We start from the raw sequence: 16037 nt of genomic DNA on the forward strand, positions 1-16037 counted from the left end.
TTCCTTGTAGGCCTCGGGGTTGGGACGTGGTGCTCCTGCAACTACTTAAGCCTCTTTGGTGGTGATGTACGTATCTTTTAAAGGGAGGGGGACGCTGGCCTTGGGTTCGCTTTTTCCTCTTCCGCTCCGCTGCCTTCATTGCTGTGCAGATACCGCTGGGAACGAGGTTGCTGTCGACTCTCCGGGCCTCGGAGCCCCTCGCCTGCTTGCTACGATGGTAACTATGCGGAGGAAAGGGGAATGCGCACACACACACACCGTGCTAAGCCTCAGAAACGGGGTTCTTGTTGCTATGGTAACGTTATGGGGGGCATTACCAGCACACGGTTGTGTATTTTATAGGCCGCGGGTAGATAAGAGTTTATGTTTAAAAAATTTTAAAAATCAATTGGGGAGGGAAGATATTATTGGGGGGGACGAAACTGATAGGCGCGCATGGCGACTAAATTTGCCGCCCCAAATTTGCGGGCCTTGGGGCCGGCCTACTTTACAGAGTTAAAAGGGGGCACATCTGAGGGTTGCGAGAGGGCGAGTAATGGGGGGCGAACGCCCGGCTGTTGCTATGGGAGCGTTCTAGTCGGTTGGGGGGAGCCGTCCTCGCGGCTATAAAAGTGGTGGGTGGGAGAGACTAGCGTTACTCTTTTCTCGGAGTGGTGGGGTCGCGCTTACTCCTTGAGCGAAACTCGGGGTGCCGTTAAAGGTTGGCTGGGCCTAGCTTCAAGGATTGAATCTTGGCCTAGAAGTGTGGAGCTATTTGGGTGTATCCTGTAGGTAGCGAGATGGCTGCGACCACGTCCACTGGGGAGGGAAAGCCAGGAAGAGTAGTAGTAACTTCAGCTGGAAGTTTGGGTATGTTTGGGGCCGGTTAATTAATTAAAAGGTGTTCAAAGGAGGGGCGGGACTGTTCCTCTAGATCTAAGTTGGATGAATTCCTGTTTGTTTCAATGAGTGGATTTGGAATGAACAATTACTTTTAAGGGCTGATACTCCCAAGTTACTACTTTGGGAGGGTGTACGTTCCACCTTTTAGTGAAAATGGTTTGTAATGTATCCAGGTGTTTCCCACAGATACTTAGGTCTCAAAGACCTAGTTTATATTTATTACCATTAGGAGCAGCCAATAACTGAGAAATTTGTAAGCCCTATATCAATGTTGTATCTTAGAAAATTAGGTTAAATGAATGTTAACAATGTATCTTTAGAAATGGAATGGATGAGTACAGTAAATGTACTTATGAAAAGAACAGAAAAAGTTTGATGGCTTCATATAAAACTTAATAGGTTTATAAATTAAAAGGGGATTGTTTTTTCATATCAGTGCTTGAAGATGACTTAGCTAGCTTTCTTCAGTTTGGTACCCTCCACATGTATTACAATGGAGTTCTCCAGATTCCTAGAAAGTATGGTATGCTGTTTGGAAATCTGCAATTTGTAATCCCAGCACATGTGGAATTACACTAAATTAGAGAAAGCTGAAAGGAACACTTCTCCACTAACACACTGCTTACCACTACCACCCATCCTTCAAACTGGATTAATTTCTCAATTTCTTTTTTGTCAAAGGTTCTGATGGGAATGCAGAGGAGTAAATAATTAGGTCTCCTTAAAATATTATATTATTGTAATTTAGGAAAGGATTTATTTAAACATTCTCTATTCCCAAATTCATTTTCTTGGATGTTACATCATTTGCAGATTTTTTCTTTACATAATTAGAAGCTACCTCTGTAAGGCTTTGGTTCATAAATTCATTAGACATTCCCCTCTAGTAGTATACCATTCTGATCATCTCAGTTATTTGCATCCATCTATTAAAATATTTGAAAATAAATATAAAATCTCAGAAAGACTTAACAAGAATAGAGGGAATAACCGATGCTTGGTGGGGATGGGGAATCTTAATCTACCATTTGAAGTGCCAATAGGATGAAGTGAATCTTTTTAGATAGGGAATTCCAAACAGACTGCCCCATAATCCAGAGTAAACCTAGCTCTGATGTTGGCAGATCTTAGAGGTAAACTTGTCCAGAAAATGTAACTGAACCTATAGCCTTATATGGGAGAAAACAGTCCTTTAGGTATTTGTTGTACTACATGGTGTTAAATTATAACAAAAATACTCCCTGTTTTTATAATGGCCACTGAACTTTAACAATATCCATAGATGGTTTTCTTCTACAGCAATCTTCCAGAGAAGTGATATAGGAGTAAAATAAAAAGCAAAGAGAATAATTGGTATGATGTCATTGTGCATTTTTTTCTCTCTCTCTCTAAAGGGCATTTGCTGCCCTTCAGGAATATTCCTCCTAAGCATGTGCTAGATGCTGAGTGATTCAGTGCCTTATCATTTGTTGGGGAAATGAAAATAGAATAAATCTGGGAATAAAGTGTTTGGAAATGTATGAATCAGTCAATCTGATACCTCTCAATTATGCCATTTTGCTTAAAATCAGTTGTTCACTTATTTCATTGAAACTGTTCATGCAAAATTTTGCTGTCACCTCCATTTCTATAACTGTCACTTCCATTTCTTAGTTCTATAACTAAGATGTTCTCTAAAGTTTGCAATAGTATAGTGCCTTAAATGATGCATGAATTTCGGTTATTCCCATGAATAAAACTAAAAAGTTTAAAAAAAACCTCATGATTGGTGAATTGTTCTGACAGATGGCTAGATCCACAGATTCAGCTATTTTTCAAAACTTCCTCTGGACTTTGCCTGTGTAAATGGATTACAGTTCACTTCAGGATCTGCTGCCTGCTTTGCCAGGATTCCCATTATGGGTTTGCCCAAGCAAAGCAGGAGTGACTTTTGACAATGCTCCAGCTTTGCCTGCATAGGCCTTACAAGCTTTAAACAATGTTTCTGCTTCCTTCTAAATTGCTGGTAACCCATAAAGATTCACAGTGCTTTTTTTGGAGAGAAAAAAAAAAGGTGCTGGAACTCATACACATCATACAACCTGCCTTGCCTACCCTACAAGGTTCCATCCAAAAAAGGTGCCGGAACTCCGTTCTGGGCGTTCTATGACAAAAAAAGCCCTGAAGATTCACAATACACATTTTGAGAACCTTGTGCTATCATTGTTTAATACCCTAACAATATGTTCCTGGTAGAGCTGACTAGAATTTAATCAGTAGAAAATGAAAAGTAAAAGCTTATTATTAACCAATCACGGTCTCATTTCTGTTGCACTCTAAAAAATTTAGAGGTTAATTAATAATTATACAATGGAGGACATAAAGTTAACTATTTTGTTTATGAATATATTTGCATTTTAAATTTTAAAAAGGATACTTGCTATATTCTAGTTATTTCCCAAAGATAATGTCAATTTTAGAGGGAAATGTGATTAAGAATTGAATTTCTAAGAACATGCAATTGCTAGTGTGCGTATAAGATCATTTTGGAGTTGTATCTTATACAATTTCATATATCGGGTTGCTTATGTGCCTTTTGTTGGAACTTGTCCCTCCCAGATAATTGAACATATGAATGAAATGAACATATCAGAAGGGAGTCCTTCAGTCTTCTGCCTGAAGGAGCTATCTGTTCTATTTCTGAATATTTTGGATAGTAAAAGCAAGTCATGTTTTCTGTGGTTTGATGTGAAGAATAGTTAATGATGAGCAATGACAATATTTGATATATTCCTTTGTTGCAAGGAAATATCTGATAGGTACGACCATATTATGGTACTCTACGTACATATACAATTGTATTATTTCTCTGCAGTTATGCTATAGATCTGTAATTAAACCTCCTTTTTCTATACATTTGTTTTTTACAGCATTGGTCTGCAGTTGGAGTTCAATAGCTCCAGCTGGTCTGTAGTCTTTTGCTATAGTAATGGAGATTTAAGGCACTTTTAGACTAAGCTAATTTGTTTAAATATGCTATATAAACTTAGCTGTTGCAGTTTATAAACAGCTTTTGGCTTAGCATGTTGACTGAACCCAGTCAATTATTGTTTATTTAGTAAACCATAGATAATTGAACTGAATAAGTGATAAGTGACTAAATTTGAAAAATCCATTGGAAGTATGTTCATTTAAATGGAGAAAGTAATTGTACCACATTCTTATAGTTGTATAATATACATATATAAAAATGAATGTAAAGAACCAGTTTGGTCTAGTGGTTATAGCACCAAGTTAGAAGGCAGGAAATTGTAATTTCAACCCATGGCTTAGCTAAGAAAGCAGCAGGGTGACTTTGGGCCAGTCACTGTCATCTCACAGCAGGGTTATTGTGGGGAAAATAGGAGGAAGATATGTTGGGTATGTTAACCACCTTCAGTTATTTGTAAAAATAATGAAGACAGAATACAAATAAATAATAAATTAATGCACTAACTAAACCTGAACAAAAGAATATTTAACCTTATAGAAATGCAAATGCTACTTTGATATATCTGTTCTAGTGGTATCACTATAAATTAATATTGGACCATGAAAATCCCTTATGGGTAATTATGTAAACAAGTTCATATCAATCCAGTAATTAGAAGAGTATTGTCTATTCTTAAAGTGTTCTATGTTCTTTATTAGCAGATATGATGGAAGAATTGCATAGCCTGGATCCACGACGGCAGGAACTGTTAGAGGCCAGGTTTACTGGAGCAGGTGTTGCTAAGGTTAGTTATGTGCATAACCAGTTGGCTAATTGTATGTACATCTCTTCATGTTTTGGTAACATTTTATTAGATGGGAATATGTCAAATAGGGATACAGTCAAGATCCACATGATCATATTTCACACAAAAGAAATGATTTAAAGTCCTATTATCAACCTGTTGATTTTAGTGATAAGTATGATAGTAATGGAACTTGCCCAAGCCATATAAGTTGATGGTTTACTGAGCTGCATCTTCAAAATCAAGATAGTTGTGACTAGCCTTTTTAAATCACACTCTAAACAAGACTTGTGTGATTAGTAAAGGGGAAAGGGCCACATAGATAAAATAAAACATTAAAAATGTAGCTAAAATTCAACTTACAAATGCCAAAATAATTAAAGTAACTAGCTGCATTACCACATCCTCCAAAATTCATTCTTACAGGCATCCTCCAAATTTTCAGAATAAATTATCATATACAGTAGAAGTACCACTTTATAGACAGCCTGTACCAGTGATTGACAGGTTTAGCTGTCATGAAATAAAACCTAATATCTAATCAAAAGTCTCTATGTAGTTGTAACTTATTGGTTCTAGACCTGCCATCTCTAGTAGATGGGTCTACTTTCTCAGCAATATGACAACCCTATCTGAAACTTAACATTCTTTTAAGCAAACTAAAATAGTTACTTTTACTATTCCTTTTAGAACTTGGTTTCTAGTCTCCAACTTTGTCAAATTTCTTTTAGTTTGTCAGTGCTCATTTTACACTGCTGTGTCCAGAACAGTATTCCAAGTAGGGCTTGATAGAGACAGAATAGAACGAGACAATTACATCCAGTTGTCTAAATTCGGTGCTGTTAGTGACTATCAAACTGTTAGCTAATACTCAATGTGTGTTTTGCTAGAAGATTCATATTATTTTCAGAGTTATATTATCAAGGTGGATTTCCCCCTTTCATTTGTTTTCTCCCAAGTTGCTATCATTTACTTTTCTCCATGAAATTTGACCCTATTCATTTTAGCCTGTTCAAGCTTCTATTTTTTTCAGTTTTCTAAAGTGTTAACCACTTTTTTGTGTGTGTAACATACATTTGATAATCCCATTTTTTAACCTCTTCATCCAGGTTATTAATAAAAAAGTGTTGAATAGCAGATGATCTGAAGTAAAGTGCTATGGTATTCTGCTTAATAGTCATTCAGCCAGGTAGAAATTCATCTTAACAATATGTAACTTACCCTATAGTCTACCACATATTTTACCATTTTATTAATAAAGGTATCATATGAAACTTTGTGGAATACTTTGTTGATCTTATAAAAATAGCATTGCCTAATTTGTTAAATTAGTACTGTTAAGAAAGATAAAGGCAAGTCTGTCATTAATTGTTTCTGATGAACTCATTCTGACTTTGTTAATTGATACAATCTTACCTGAGTGCTCACAAATATGTAATAATCTGAGGACCTTGCCCAGTAATTGACATCAGGTTGACAAGTCTGTAATTTCCTAAATTCTCCCCTATTTTGAAGAAAGGGATAATATTTGTTCTCCTTTAGTTATAGGAATCTTGCAAGTTCTCCAGGAGTTCTCATAGATCACAGTTAATCAGTCTGCATTCATTTCTGGTCGTTTCTTTAGTACCCTGGAAAATAATTTATCTGGTCCTATATATTTTAATTCATTTATATTACCAGTACTTTACAAAAAGTGGTTCAAAATTAGATAGTCTACTTTAGGTTGTTTATTAATATATTGTTGGGAAGTTTACTACAGATTTCTGATTCCTCTCCATTTCTGATTCCTCTGACCGCTCTTAACACCATAATTATCTGAACAAGAAGTTACCACAGCATATAACTCAAAAGTCATATGCTGGTAAAATTGTCAGTAAGATATCATTCTAAATCAGGCATGTCAAACTTGTGACGTCACATATCAGGACTTTTTCCTCATTGCCAGCAATGGGGTAGGCGTGATTTCGGCGTGATGCATCCGGCCCATGGGCCGGCAGTTCTAAATGGTAAAAACTCTAATGGCAATAATGGATTCAAGAAGGTCATGGTCTTGGTTGTCTGAAGGTTAACATTCTTTAAAATGATTAAATCTCAAACATCCAGATCAAAGAACTAACAGTGCCTCTATGTGTTATACTAGAAAGAGAGATAACAATCTGAATTGTTATACTTTATAGTTTAATTATCAGTGACTTTCATGGTGAAATATGCAGTTGATTTAAAGAAGAAAAAAATCCCTGTTGATAACACACTTTTGTTTCCTTTACACTAGGGTCCTTTGAACAATGAATCTTCCAATCAGAGTTTGTGCAGTGTGGGTTCCCTGAGTGACAAGGAACTGGAGGTAACTAAAGTGATATTTTTCAAATAATCCTCATAGATGAGTTTAGCCCAGAATGTCAGCCACTAAGTGATGTGGTTATTAAGCAAGTCCCACTACATGACCAGACCCAATTTTATGGCGACTATGTGCTTATTGAACAAATCACTGTAGACATTTAAGCATACTATTGGAATCATTAAATGAATCACACAGTCTTTAAGTGAATCTGGCTTCTCCAATTGACTTTGCTTATCAGAAGCCAGCTGAGAAGGTTACAAATTTTGATCATGTGAGCACAAGATGCTGCATCTGTTGAAAATGTGAACCAGTTGCTAAGTGGCTAATTTGCGATCATATGACCACAAGGCAATGTGACAGTTGTAACTCACCTTTTCCAAGGCTGTTGTAATTTTAAACAATCATAAATGGAGGACTGCATATATTGCAGCTAACTTTGACCAAAAAGTTTTAATTTAATCTTTGACAATAAAAAATGGTGCTTAATTCAGGACTATTGCAGCAACTTAACTAAATAATTAATTTTCACTAATCAGTAATTGGTTATTTGCTGAGTATAGTATTCCATAATTACATTTAAAAATACAAAAAAGGAGAAATGTAACCTGTTTTGAAAGTTAAAATACCTGTGGAAGAGTTGTTGATAACCATATTTCATTTTTTAAAAAGTTGTGACCTTAAATCCTTGGATATTTGTAGAAAATCATTTGGGATTTTTTTGACTCTTTTAAGACTCCTGAAAAAAAACAGAATGATCAGCGCAATAGGAAAAGAAAAGGTGAACCATTTGAAACCAGTCAAAGTAAGACTTTTATTTAGGATCTCTAAAAAATTGATGGCTTTCTGCAGATATATACAGAACATATGCAACAATTTTCTAATATATCATGAAATTATTATGATATTAGATAATAAAATTATATAATATATGCTATATTTTATTTTGGAACATTTCTTGGAAAAGTTATATTAAAATGGGCTATATTGCAAATAGTAATTGAAGAATGTTACTTTAAATTGTAATTGATATTTAAGTAAATGTGTCTTTTCTGCTGTTTATTTTTTCTATAGCTATAATACGTTCATAAAGTGCAACCAGAAGCTCTTAATTTTAAGTTGTATTCAGCAGCATTTGCATATTTCTCTGGTCTGCCATTGTTGCTCTTGTATTGAATTGTTTCTTTAATGTCTTCCTCATATATGTATGATTATTTTTCTTTCTTTCCCCTTTTCACTGACCAGCTTTGCATAAGTACACATTTTTTTTCTTGCATGTGTCTGTTTTTTCTTTTTCTTATAATATCTTTTTCTATTCCTTTTAGTATTCTTCTAGGAAGAGGCTAGGGGAAACTGAGAGGAAATTTTGTTTTAGTTTATCTGTTGGGAGCTATTTTTGGTTGCATATGTTTCTAGAGTATTATCCATATATACTGATTTATATCTCAAAATGAAGACAATTTCAGTAAAAAAAAGTATTATAGTATTTTCAAAGTATTTAATTTAATATAACATGGTAATGCTGTTTGTTTTTCTTTCCAGGCAAAATTACTCCCAGAGGGCATAAAATTAGTGACTACTTTGAGGTAAGCCCATTTTGCAACTTATATCAAAGAACTTTGTGTGTGTGTGTGTGTGTGTGTGTGTATGTTGAATTAGTTTAAGAAACAACCTCCAAATTCTATGTATACTTCTCAGTAGTAGGCCCTTGAAAATATATGATTAAGTTTTCCAGGCAATTTGTCTTGATTACTTTCTTAATCCCTTTGCAGACATAATTTGGTTGTACTTCTACATTTGACCTACTGTACAGAACATTCCTGAAGTAACTGATTTTTTCTTTTTTCTCCTCCCTTGCTTTAGTTTGCTGGTGGAAGTGGTCCAGGAACAAGCCCTGGCAGAAGTGTGCCACCAGTAGCGCGATCTTCACCACAACATTCCTTATCTAATCCTTTACCTGTAAGTACCTAATAGGATAGAGTAGTATCCTGAGAATTTTCCGAGCACATTTATAGATCTGTTAATATGTATATGTGATAGAAACAGTGCAGATCTTCTAGAATTATATAGTAGAATCTCTTTGCCTTCCTTTCCTGTCCTTCTATGTTAATTCTCAGCTTTCATTGTCTGTATAACCCAATTCTGACTAGGGCTTAATTAAGATCTACTTCACGTAACTAAGTCATATAGTACAAGTGTGAATAAATGTTATTAAAGCTGCAATCTGATACTGACAAATCCATATGTTGGTTTGTTGTAAACGGACTTGTGTTAAAAGGAATGAAGGTTCACCATAAAGGAAAATAAATGCCTGTGAAGTTGACTTTTGATAGACTTATCTTTCTGTCTCTGCTATTATGAAATATATGTATTTTGCCTTTCTTAAAAAGATTAATCTTGGAAGTATGACTAGCAAGTGTTTTCATAGCTTATTCAAAGAAATGAAGAAGAACATTCATTATTATCACATGTTAGGCAAAATGTTTTAACATGCAGGTATGTAGTACACGAGTATATTTGCTAAAATATTCTATCCTGTATATGCATGGTCATAGTTGACAGCTCAGTTCTGAAGTTTCATATTGCAGCTACCCTTTGTGCTTATTGTCAGGATTTTTGCAATGATTTCCTACATGTGCCTTTCAAGCAGAAGGTGCCATTGGCAGATTTTTCTTAATATTCTGTTTAAACACAGGTTTATTTTTCTCAGAGTCCAGGATGTGGCCCTTTACTAAGCCTACTACCATAAGAAAAGAAATGAGGTGATGGTATTTGAGGATGCTTGTGTAAACACTTTTTTATCTAAATCCATTGTCATATGGTCTTTGTCAAGACCTGAGAGAACTCTTGAGTCCAGTAAATGATCCTAAGGATAGAGGCAGTGGAGCTTAAGAGTATTTATTTGCTGTGTGTGTGTGTGCGTGCATGCACGTGCGCATATGCGCACACATATGCCTGCCTGCTGTCTTTGGCTTCTGTTACTACAAGGAAGCCAAAAGTATAAGGGTATTTAAAAAAATCAGTTTGCTATTGTGGAGAAAAAATGAACAACTTGAACTTCTGAAGAAAAGGTATAATATAATCTAACCAATATATTCTGGGGAAAGATTTTAATGAAATATAAGAGTATAGTGCGTTAGAGTCAATAGGAATATTTAACCTTTTACTATCTGGAAGGGGAGGAGCGTCAATTTATTTTTTAAAAATCAAGACCTCTGTGGCTATAAGACCAGGTGGTAATTAATACTATGAGAAAGAACAAAGACTCTCCCCCAGTGTCCAGTTTATTGGGCCATCTGTGGCTTTAATGAACTTATTTTTTAATCTTATTTTGTTTTAATATAACAAAATCACACAATTAGCAATAGACTATTGGCAATCTGGTTTTGTTAATTTTTGGTGATTCTTGGAGCTTCAGAAATGAAGAATGAAGCATTCAAAAGGTATCACATGAACCTAGGATTCTGCTTCTCAAGCATGCATTTCTAATATAACATTTATAATAGAAAAAACTGATCATTTCATTTTGTTAAGAAAAATGTGGAGAGTACTCTAAAAGTTGCTTTTTTTAGATGTATCTTTCTCCCTAAAAAAAACATTTTACTAGCTTTGTGTCCAAGCTACTGCATGGCTCAATTTTATAACTGTTTCCACATATTTTTATGATGATAATGTATTACAGCGGCGAATGGAGCAACCACTTTACGGAGTAGACAGCAGTGCAGCCAAGGAAGTGCCAGAGGAGCATTCTGCTCTCCCAACTCTGGTATCGACAATGATAGCAAAACAACGGCTAGAGGGCGAGCAGCTGGCGCAGAGGGGTACAAGCCTCTGTTTTCCATTTGCTTCGGTGAGCAAGGCCTAATGACCAAACTCAAGGGTTGGAATGGGACAACTTGCCACAGCTAACTTGCTATGGCCAATTTGCCACAGCCAATTCACCACGGACAATTCCGCCATGGACAACTCACTACAGGCAACTCAGTACGGGGCAATTTAATAGTTCTATTTAATTATTTAAAATAAATAAAAAATATTTTAATTTTTGCCATTCACATTTCATTCTGTCCCTTCTTTTGCATCCTTTCTTTAATGATTCTATTCCACCATTTCTTTGATATTAGTGTAGCGAGTTGTCTTGTGGCAAGTTGGCCGTGGCAGGTTGTCCTGCAATGAGTTGGCTGTAGTGAGTTTGCCACGGCGAATTGTCATAGACCCCTCAAGGGGGGCTGAAAGGATCAGGTATGGTTAGACAGTAGGTAATTTCCACTGCTGCAGTAGAATCTATTTTCTTTCTTAAAATTCTAGTTCTTGATTGCTGCAGTTTATAATAATATAATGGCAAATAATAATAATAACCCCTCCACATAGAATTATTTTGGAATTATCCTTTATTTAAGTACTTATTTTTTGACAAAGATATATTTCTTTCTTCTGCAGTGATCATCTCTCATATCCTGCATATTCCGGCATTTGCATAGTTTCCATGCTTACAGTGCATGATGATGAAACAGTACTTCAAAGGCTCAAAACCTAAATTTCCCAATATATTAAAATTATTACTTCCTATTTTGTAGGAATTTTAGATATTGGAAGTAATGATAAGCTACAGTGTAGTTATTATAAAAAAAATGTTTGGAAGATGAATCAAAATTGTTTCTATAAAAATATGGAATGTTAATTTGGGGCTATTCAACTTTATTTAGAAGCCAACCATTTATTATCTCGAGAAGTTTATTCCTCATCAATCATTCAGTTCCTTCTTTTCTGCAATGCTTTTTCAAATTCTGTCTTGATATATATATTCAAGAGGAAGGGACTTTCATCTTCAAGAACAAAATTAATTTTAGAGGTTACAATTCAAGCCATTGTCACAGAAGCCAGCACTTTGTCAAACTTTAAAAAAAAGATCCTTTCAAAAAAATTATTTGAACTGTTTTAGTGTAAATGTTAATGCAGTTTACATTATTTGTGTGAGCAGAAAAACTTGAACTTTAACACCAGAGTCATAATCCAGGATGAATCATGTCTTTACACAGAAGTTTAAAAAAATATTCCTGATCTCTCTTACTGGATTATCTTTAAGTACAGAACTAGGGAAAAAAATGGGTATGCAACTTGCTGCTTCTTAAGGTTGATCACATACAGATAGTTAGCTTAAAGATTTTTCTTTCAAATAACAGTGGGGAAGAATGTATTTTGTAAAATACTGTACCTACAACTTACATGCTGCATCTCTTCTTATTACAGACCCAGCAAGGTAGTCCCTCGTCTGCAGTTTCAGGAAACACAGAGCATTCCTGCTGCTCTCAAAAACAGATTTCCGTCCAATACAAACACACACAGGTACAAGACTAATGAATAACATAGTGCAAAGTTATATTTGATTGGAATCAAATATATTGTCCATTTGAGAAATAAGTAGAAATATATTCTTGTTTCTCTTTAGATCATGTAAATCTTTCACCTTTTACTAGAAAAAGAAATGGAAACTTAAGATGTAAGGACATAATACAGTCAGAAAAAAATCCAAACTTACTCAATTGTGATTATTCTGTCTAAGAACATTTTAGTTTTAGAGGCTGTCTTGAAGTAAAATAGTCTCTATTGGACAACATATTCCAGAATAATTTTACTTTTGTTCCTGCTCAACCTTCCAACTGCTATCTTGTTCTTTAATCAGCAGCTTCTCCCCTTTGAATGATTAACATAATCTTTTGTTTTGTTTTATCAATGAAAATGTTAGTTCTGTTTTTTTCCCACTTTGTAAAATGGATATTCTGTTCATATTTTGGCTAAAGATTTGCTCATCTTTAGTATACTTGGTATATTTCTGCTTAACTTAGATTTCACAGTTCTTTAAAGGATTCGTTTGCCTGGATCAGGACAATATTGGAACATCTTTCTTTTAAAATTTGTGCCATCTAGGAAGTTCCTTGCTTTCATGTTTGCTGTTGATTGCTTTACAGTTATAACTTTAAATACAAACTCATGCGACAATGTGTTTTAGGAAACCTAGTTTGCCATTTTCAGAATATTTAAAAATCACCTGCTTTTATAAGTGAAAGCCCAAACAATATTATATATTGTTTGCAGTTTTTGCCTTTTCCCAAGGCTAGAACTTCTATTAAACTTTGTTGTTGCTCTGCTTTGTTTCTTTAGATCTTTTGTTTGTTATACTATGTCAGTGATGGCGAACCTTTTAGAGACCGAGTGCTCAAACTGCAACCCAAAACCCACTTAAGCATCGTTGGGTGCCGGATGGGTGTGGCCCATTGGGTGGGCATGGCTGCTGCTGTAACAGCAGAGTGGGTGAGACTAAAAAGTTCAATCAATCAATTCCAACTTTGCAAGATCTTTTTTTCTCCCGCGAGAAGTTGAAATTGACTGATTGAACCTTTTTTTTTTTTTGCACACGGCAGTGGAGGCCTAAAGCGAAAAGACTTTATAAAACCCAGCTGAAGGCCTAGGACTGGGGCGATGGCGTGCGTGCACACAGAGAGGGCTCTGAGTGCCGTCTCTGGCACCTGTGCCATAGGTTCACCACCACTGTACTATGTTATGTATGTTATATTATGCTATTTTTGTCTCTCAAAATTTTATCAACTTGCCAAGTTTTCAAGAGCTACTGTTTTATTTGTAAACTTGTAAACTTTCCAAAGCCATGCAAATATGATGGGCAGTATAGAAATTTCATAAATAAAATATTACGAACCTATAGTAGGTTTGGCTGGATGAGGAAGTAATCGGGGAATCTTAGTCTTTAAGGTGGCTATGCTTTCATTGCAGAATTTTCCTATGCAATATGAGCCTTATCTAATCCAAATCCAATGTGCTCTTACATAAAATGCATAGGGAAAATGAAAACCATGTTCACAGGCAAATTGTAGACACTGTCGTAGTTTCATTGATTTTGAAGCTTCTATAGCATCCCTCTTATGGATTGCATCTTCTGGGAGAATTCCCTTTATTTCACACGTGTTTGTGAGTTTGTGGAAATCAAGAACATAGTACTTGTGTGGCCTGGTTATATGTTTTTTTCCCTCGGAAAGTTGGGAAGTCCAGGCTTAGTTATATTTTTCATCAGATTTTGTTTAATAATAATCTTCCTGGCTAATTGTAAGGCATTCCAATCTTTGATTATGTTACTTTACACAACAGAAATATTTGCTACTTTTTGTGTTCATAACACATTTGACTACTTTGTAAATCATTTCTTAAGAACTCTTCTTTTCCTTCTCAAGTCTGATCTTACAATGGAGAAATTATCTGCATTAGAAAACAGTAAGAACTCTGATCTGGAGAAAAAAGAAGGCAGAATAGATGATTTGTTACGGGTAAGTAGTTGTAATTCTACATCCTATATTCAAATTTCAAGCCATAGAATATAGATAATATGTAGGTAAGAAGTTAAGGGTATTATGTAATAGTTATGTAAATGGAAATAGGCTGTCATGGAGAAAATCTAAGCAATCGCTAAGGGTTGACATTGACTTGATGACATATAATCAGTTACGTGAAAAGCTTTTGATAAGAAGGGAATTGTATCCTCTCTTGATAAATATGTATCTCTAGATTCATTCGAGAGCTTTACAATCTTAATACTCAAACAAGCTCCCTCCTTTCTACACTTCCTCTACAACGTATTTTTTAATTTGAACATCTAGAAGGGTTGTCAGTAATTTACTGCATTAAAAAATACTAAAATAGCTTGTGACACTTAATAAAAAATGTCATTAAATGGATTGTATTCTGATAACTCTTGTAATAATTAGTTTTAACTTGCAAAACATTTTCCTTAAATGCAATCAAATTCTAATATATAAGTTTCTTACAACTGAACAATTATTTTTGATGAAACAGTAATTCTATGTGTTCCAAATAGTTGAGCAATCTGAAATTTTGCTATTGTCTTCTGTATATTCCTGAATACCACATAGAGCATTTTAACCTCAGTTTAGTAGTTTCAGGTGGAACATGTAAGAAAAATCAGTTTTTCAACTGCCTTTCTGTGTGGGAAAATTCCCACATCTATCAAACAAATTGATTGGAATAGCTTGAGCTCTTACAGAATTCACATCTGGGATTTTTTCTTTTGTTATTTATAAATATTGCCTTAATTTCTATCTTTTCTATATTCCTCTCCCTCACCCCAATATGCAATGTTCCCTCCTAGAAAAACTTAAGAATAGTCTGTTTACTCAGTTATGAATTGTCAGTTTAGGGCGGAAAGAATATCTCAAGGGGAACACATTTTCTCTTCCAAGCTATTGTTTTCCTCAAGTTGAGAGAAATTTGTCTTTCAACAAAGAATATTCCATATGGCTAGCTTTAATCTTAGGGTAGAAATCAACACAGTCCCAGTGGTAACCTGCAAGATGTTTTCTCATTCCTTGTCCCCATTATAGGAAAGGAAGGAATTAGATTATATAGCATGCAAAAGTGATCCATTTGAAATATTTGTTAGCTTAGAAAGATGTGTGGAATCATCCATTTCTGAAAGAAACTAATAAAGCTTTCTGAATCCTCTCTTCTTAATAATCTTTTCTTAACATTTTTCTCATACAGTACTATTATACGGCAGTTGCCAAGGACTAGGAAAAGATGGGAAATTTCAAATCTCTGGATTCCTATACACCATCCAATTTCCTTGCATGCCCTTCCCAGAAACATCTGTGGAGTTTTTAAAAGCAGACTGGTCTCAACTGTTAAACCCACACAAACGTTATTTGCCTTTTTCCTTCTTTTATGGCCCAAAATGTTAATTCCTCTTGTGACCTCAAACAGATTCATAAAGCATTAAAATCTAGGTATTTTCATTCTAGGAGAAATCAAGCTTAGACATAAAAAAAAATCTCAACAAACTAAATTACTTTCTGGGTATGATGCCAGGCAGCCAATGAACAATTGGACAAGCTCTTATTGCTTATATGACTGTGGTTTAGTTCAGCCAGGTTTAGTTCAGAGAAGTGAATCAAAAAAAGATTTTCATGACTTCTTCCTAAAATTCTGTAAGTGACTTCATAACAATTTTACTTAATCTTATAATCCCAAAAATAAAA

General features: G+C 34.9%; 1 protein-coding gene across 1 annotated transcript in view; it reads left to right on the top strand.

Annotated features, from left to right (window-relative positions):
• The first annotated feature begins 108 nt into the window (after positions 1–108).
• Positions 109–16037, top strand: part of TLK2 (tousled like kinase 2) — a 43611-nt gene continuing 27682 nt past the window's right edge. Inside the window, exons 1-9 of the mRNA XM_015832218.1 lie at positions 109–217; positions 4552–4637; positions 6910–6981; positions 7711–7780; positions 8518–8561; positions 8839–8934; positions 10658–10825; positions 12226–12321; positions 14220–14312. Coding sequence (XP_015687704.1) covers positions 4557–4637; positions 6910–6981; positions 7711–7780; positions 8518–8561; positions 8839–8934; positions 10658–10825; positions 12226–12321; positions 14220–14312 — 720 coding nt within the window. The 5' untranslated portion in view covers positions 109–217; positions 4552–4556. The remainder of the gene's footprint in view (positions 218–4551; positions 4638–6909; positions 6982–7710; positions 7781–8517; positions 8562–8838; positions 8935–10657; positions 10826–12225; positions 12322–14219; positions 14313–16037) is intronic.

This window comes from Protobothrops mucrosquamatus, unplaced genomic scaffold, assembly GCF_001527695.2.
Source record: "Protobothrops mucrosquamatus isolate PMUCROS unplaced genomic scaffold, P.Mucros_1.0 scaffold1, whole genome shotgun sequence".
NCBI lineage: Eukaryota > Metazoa > Chordata > Lepidosauria > Squamata > Viperidae > Protobothrops > Protobothrops mucrosquamatus.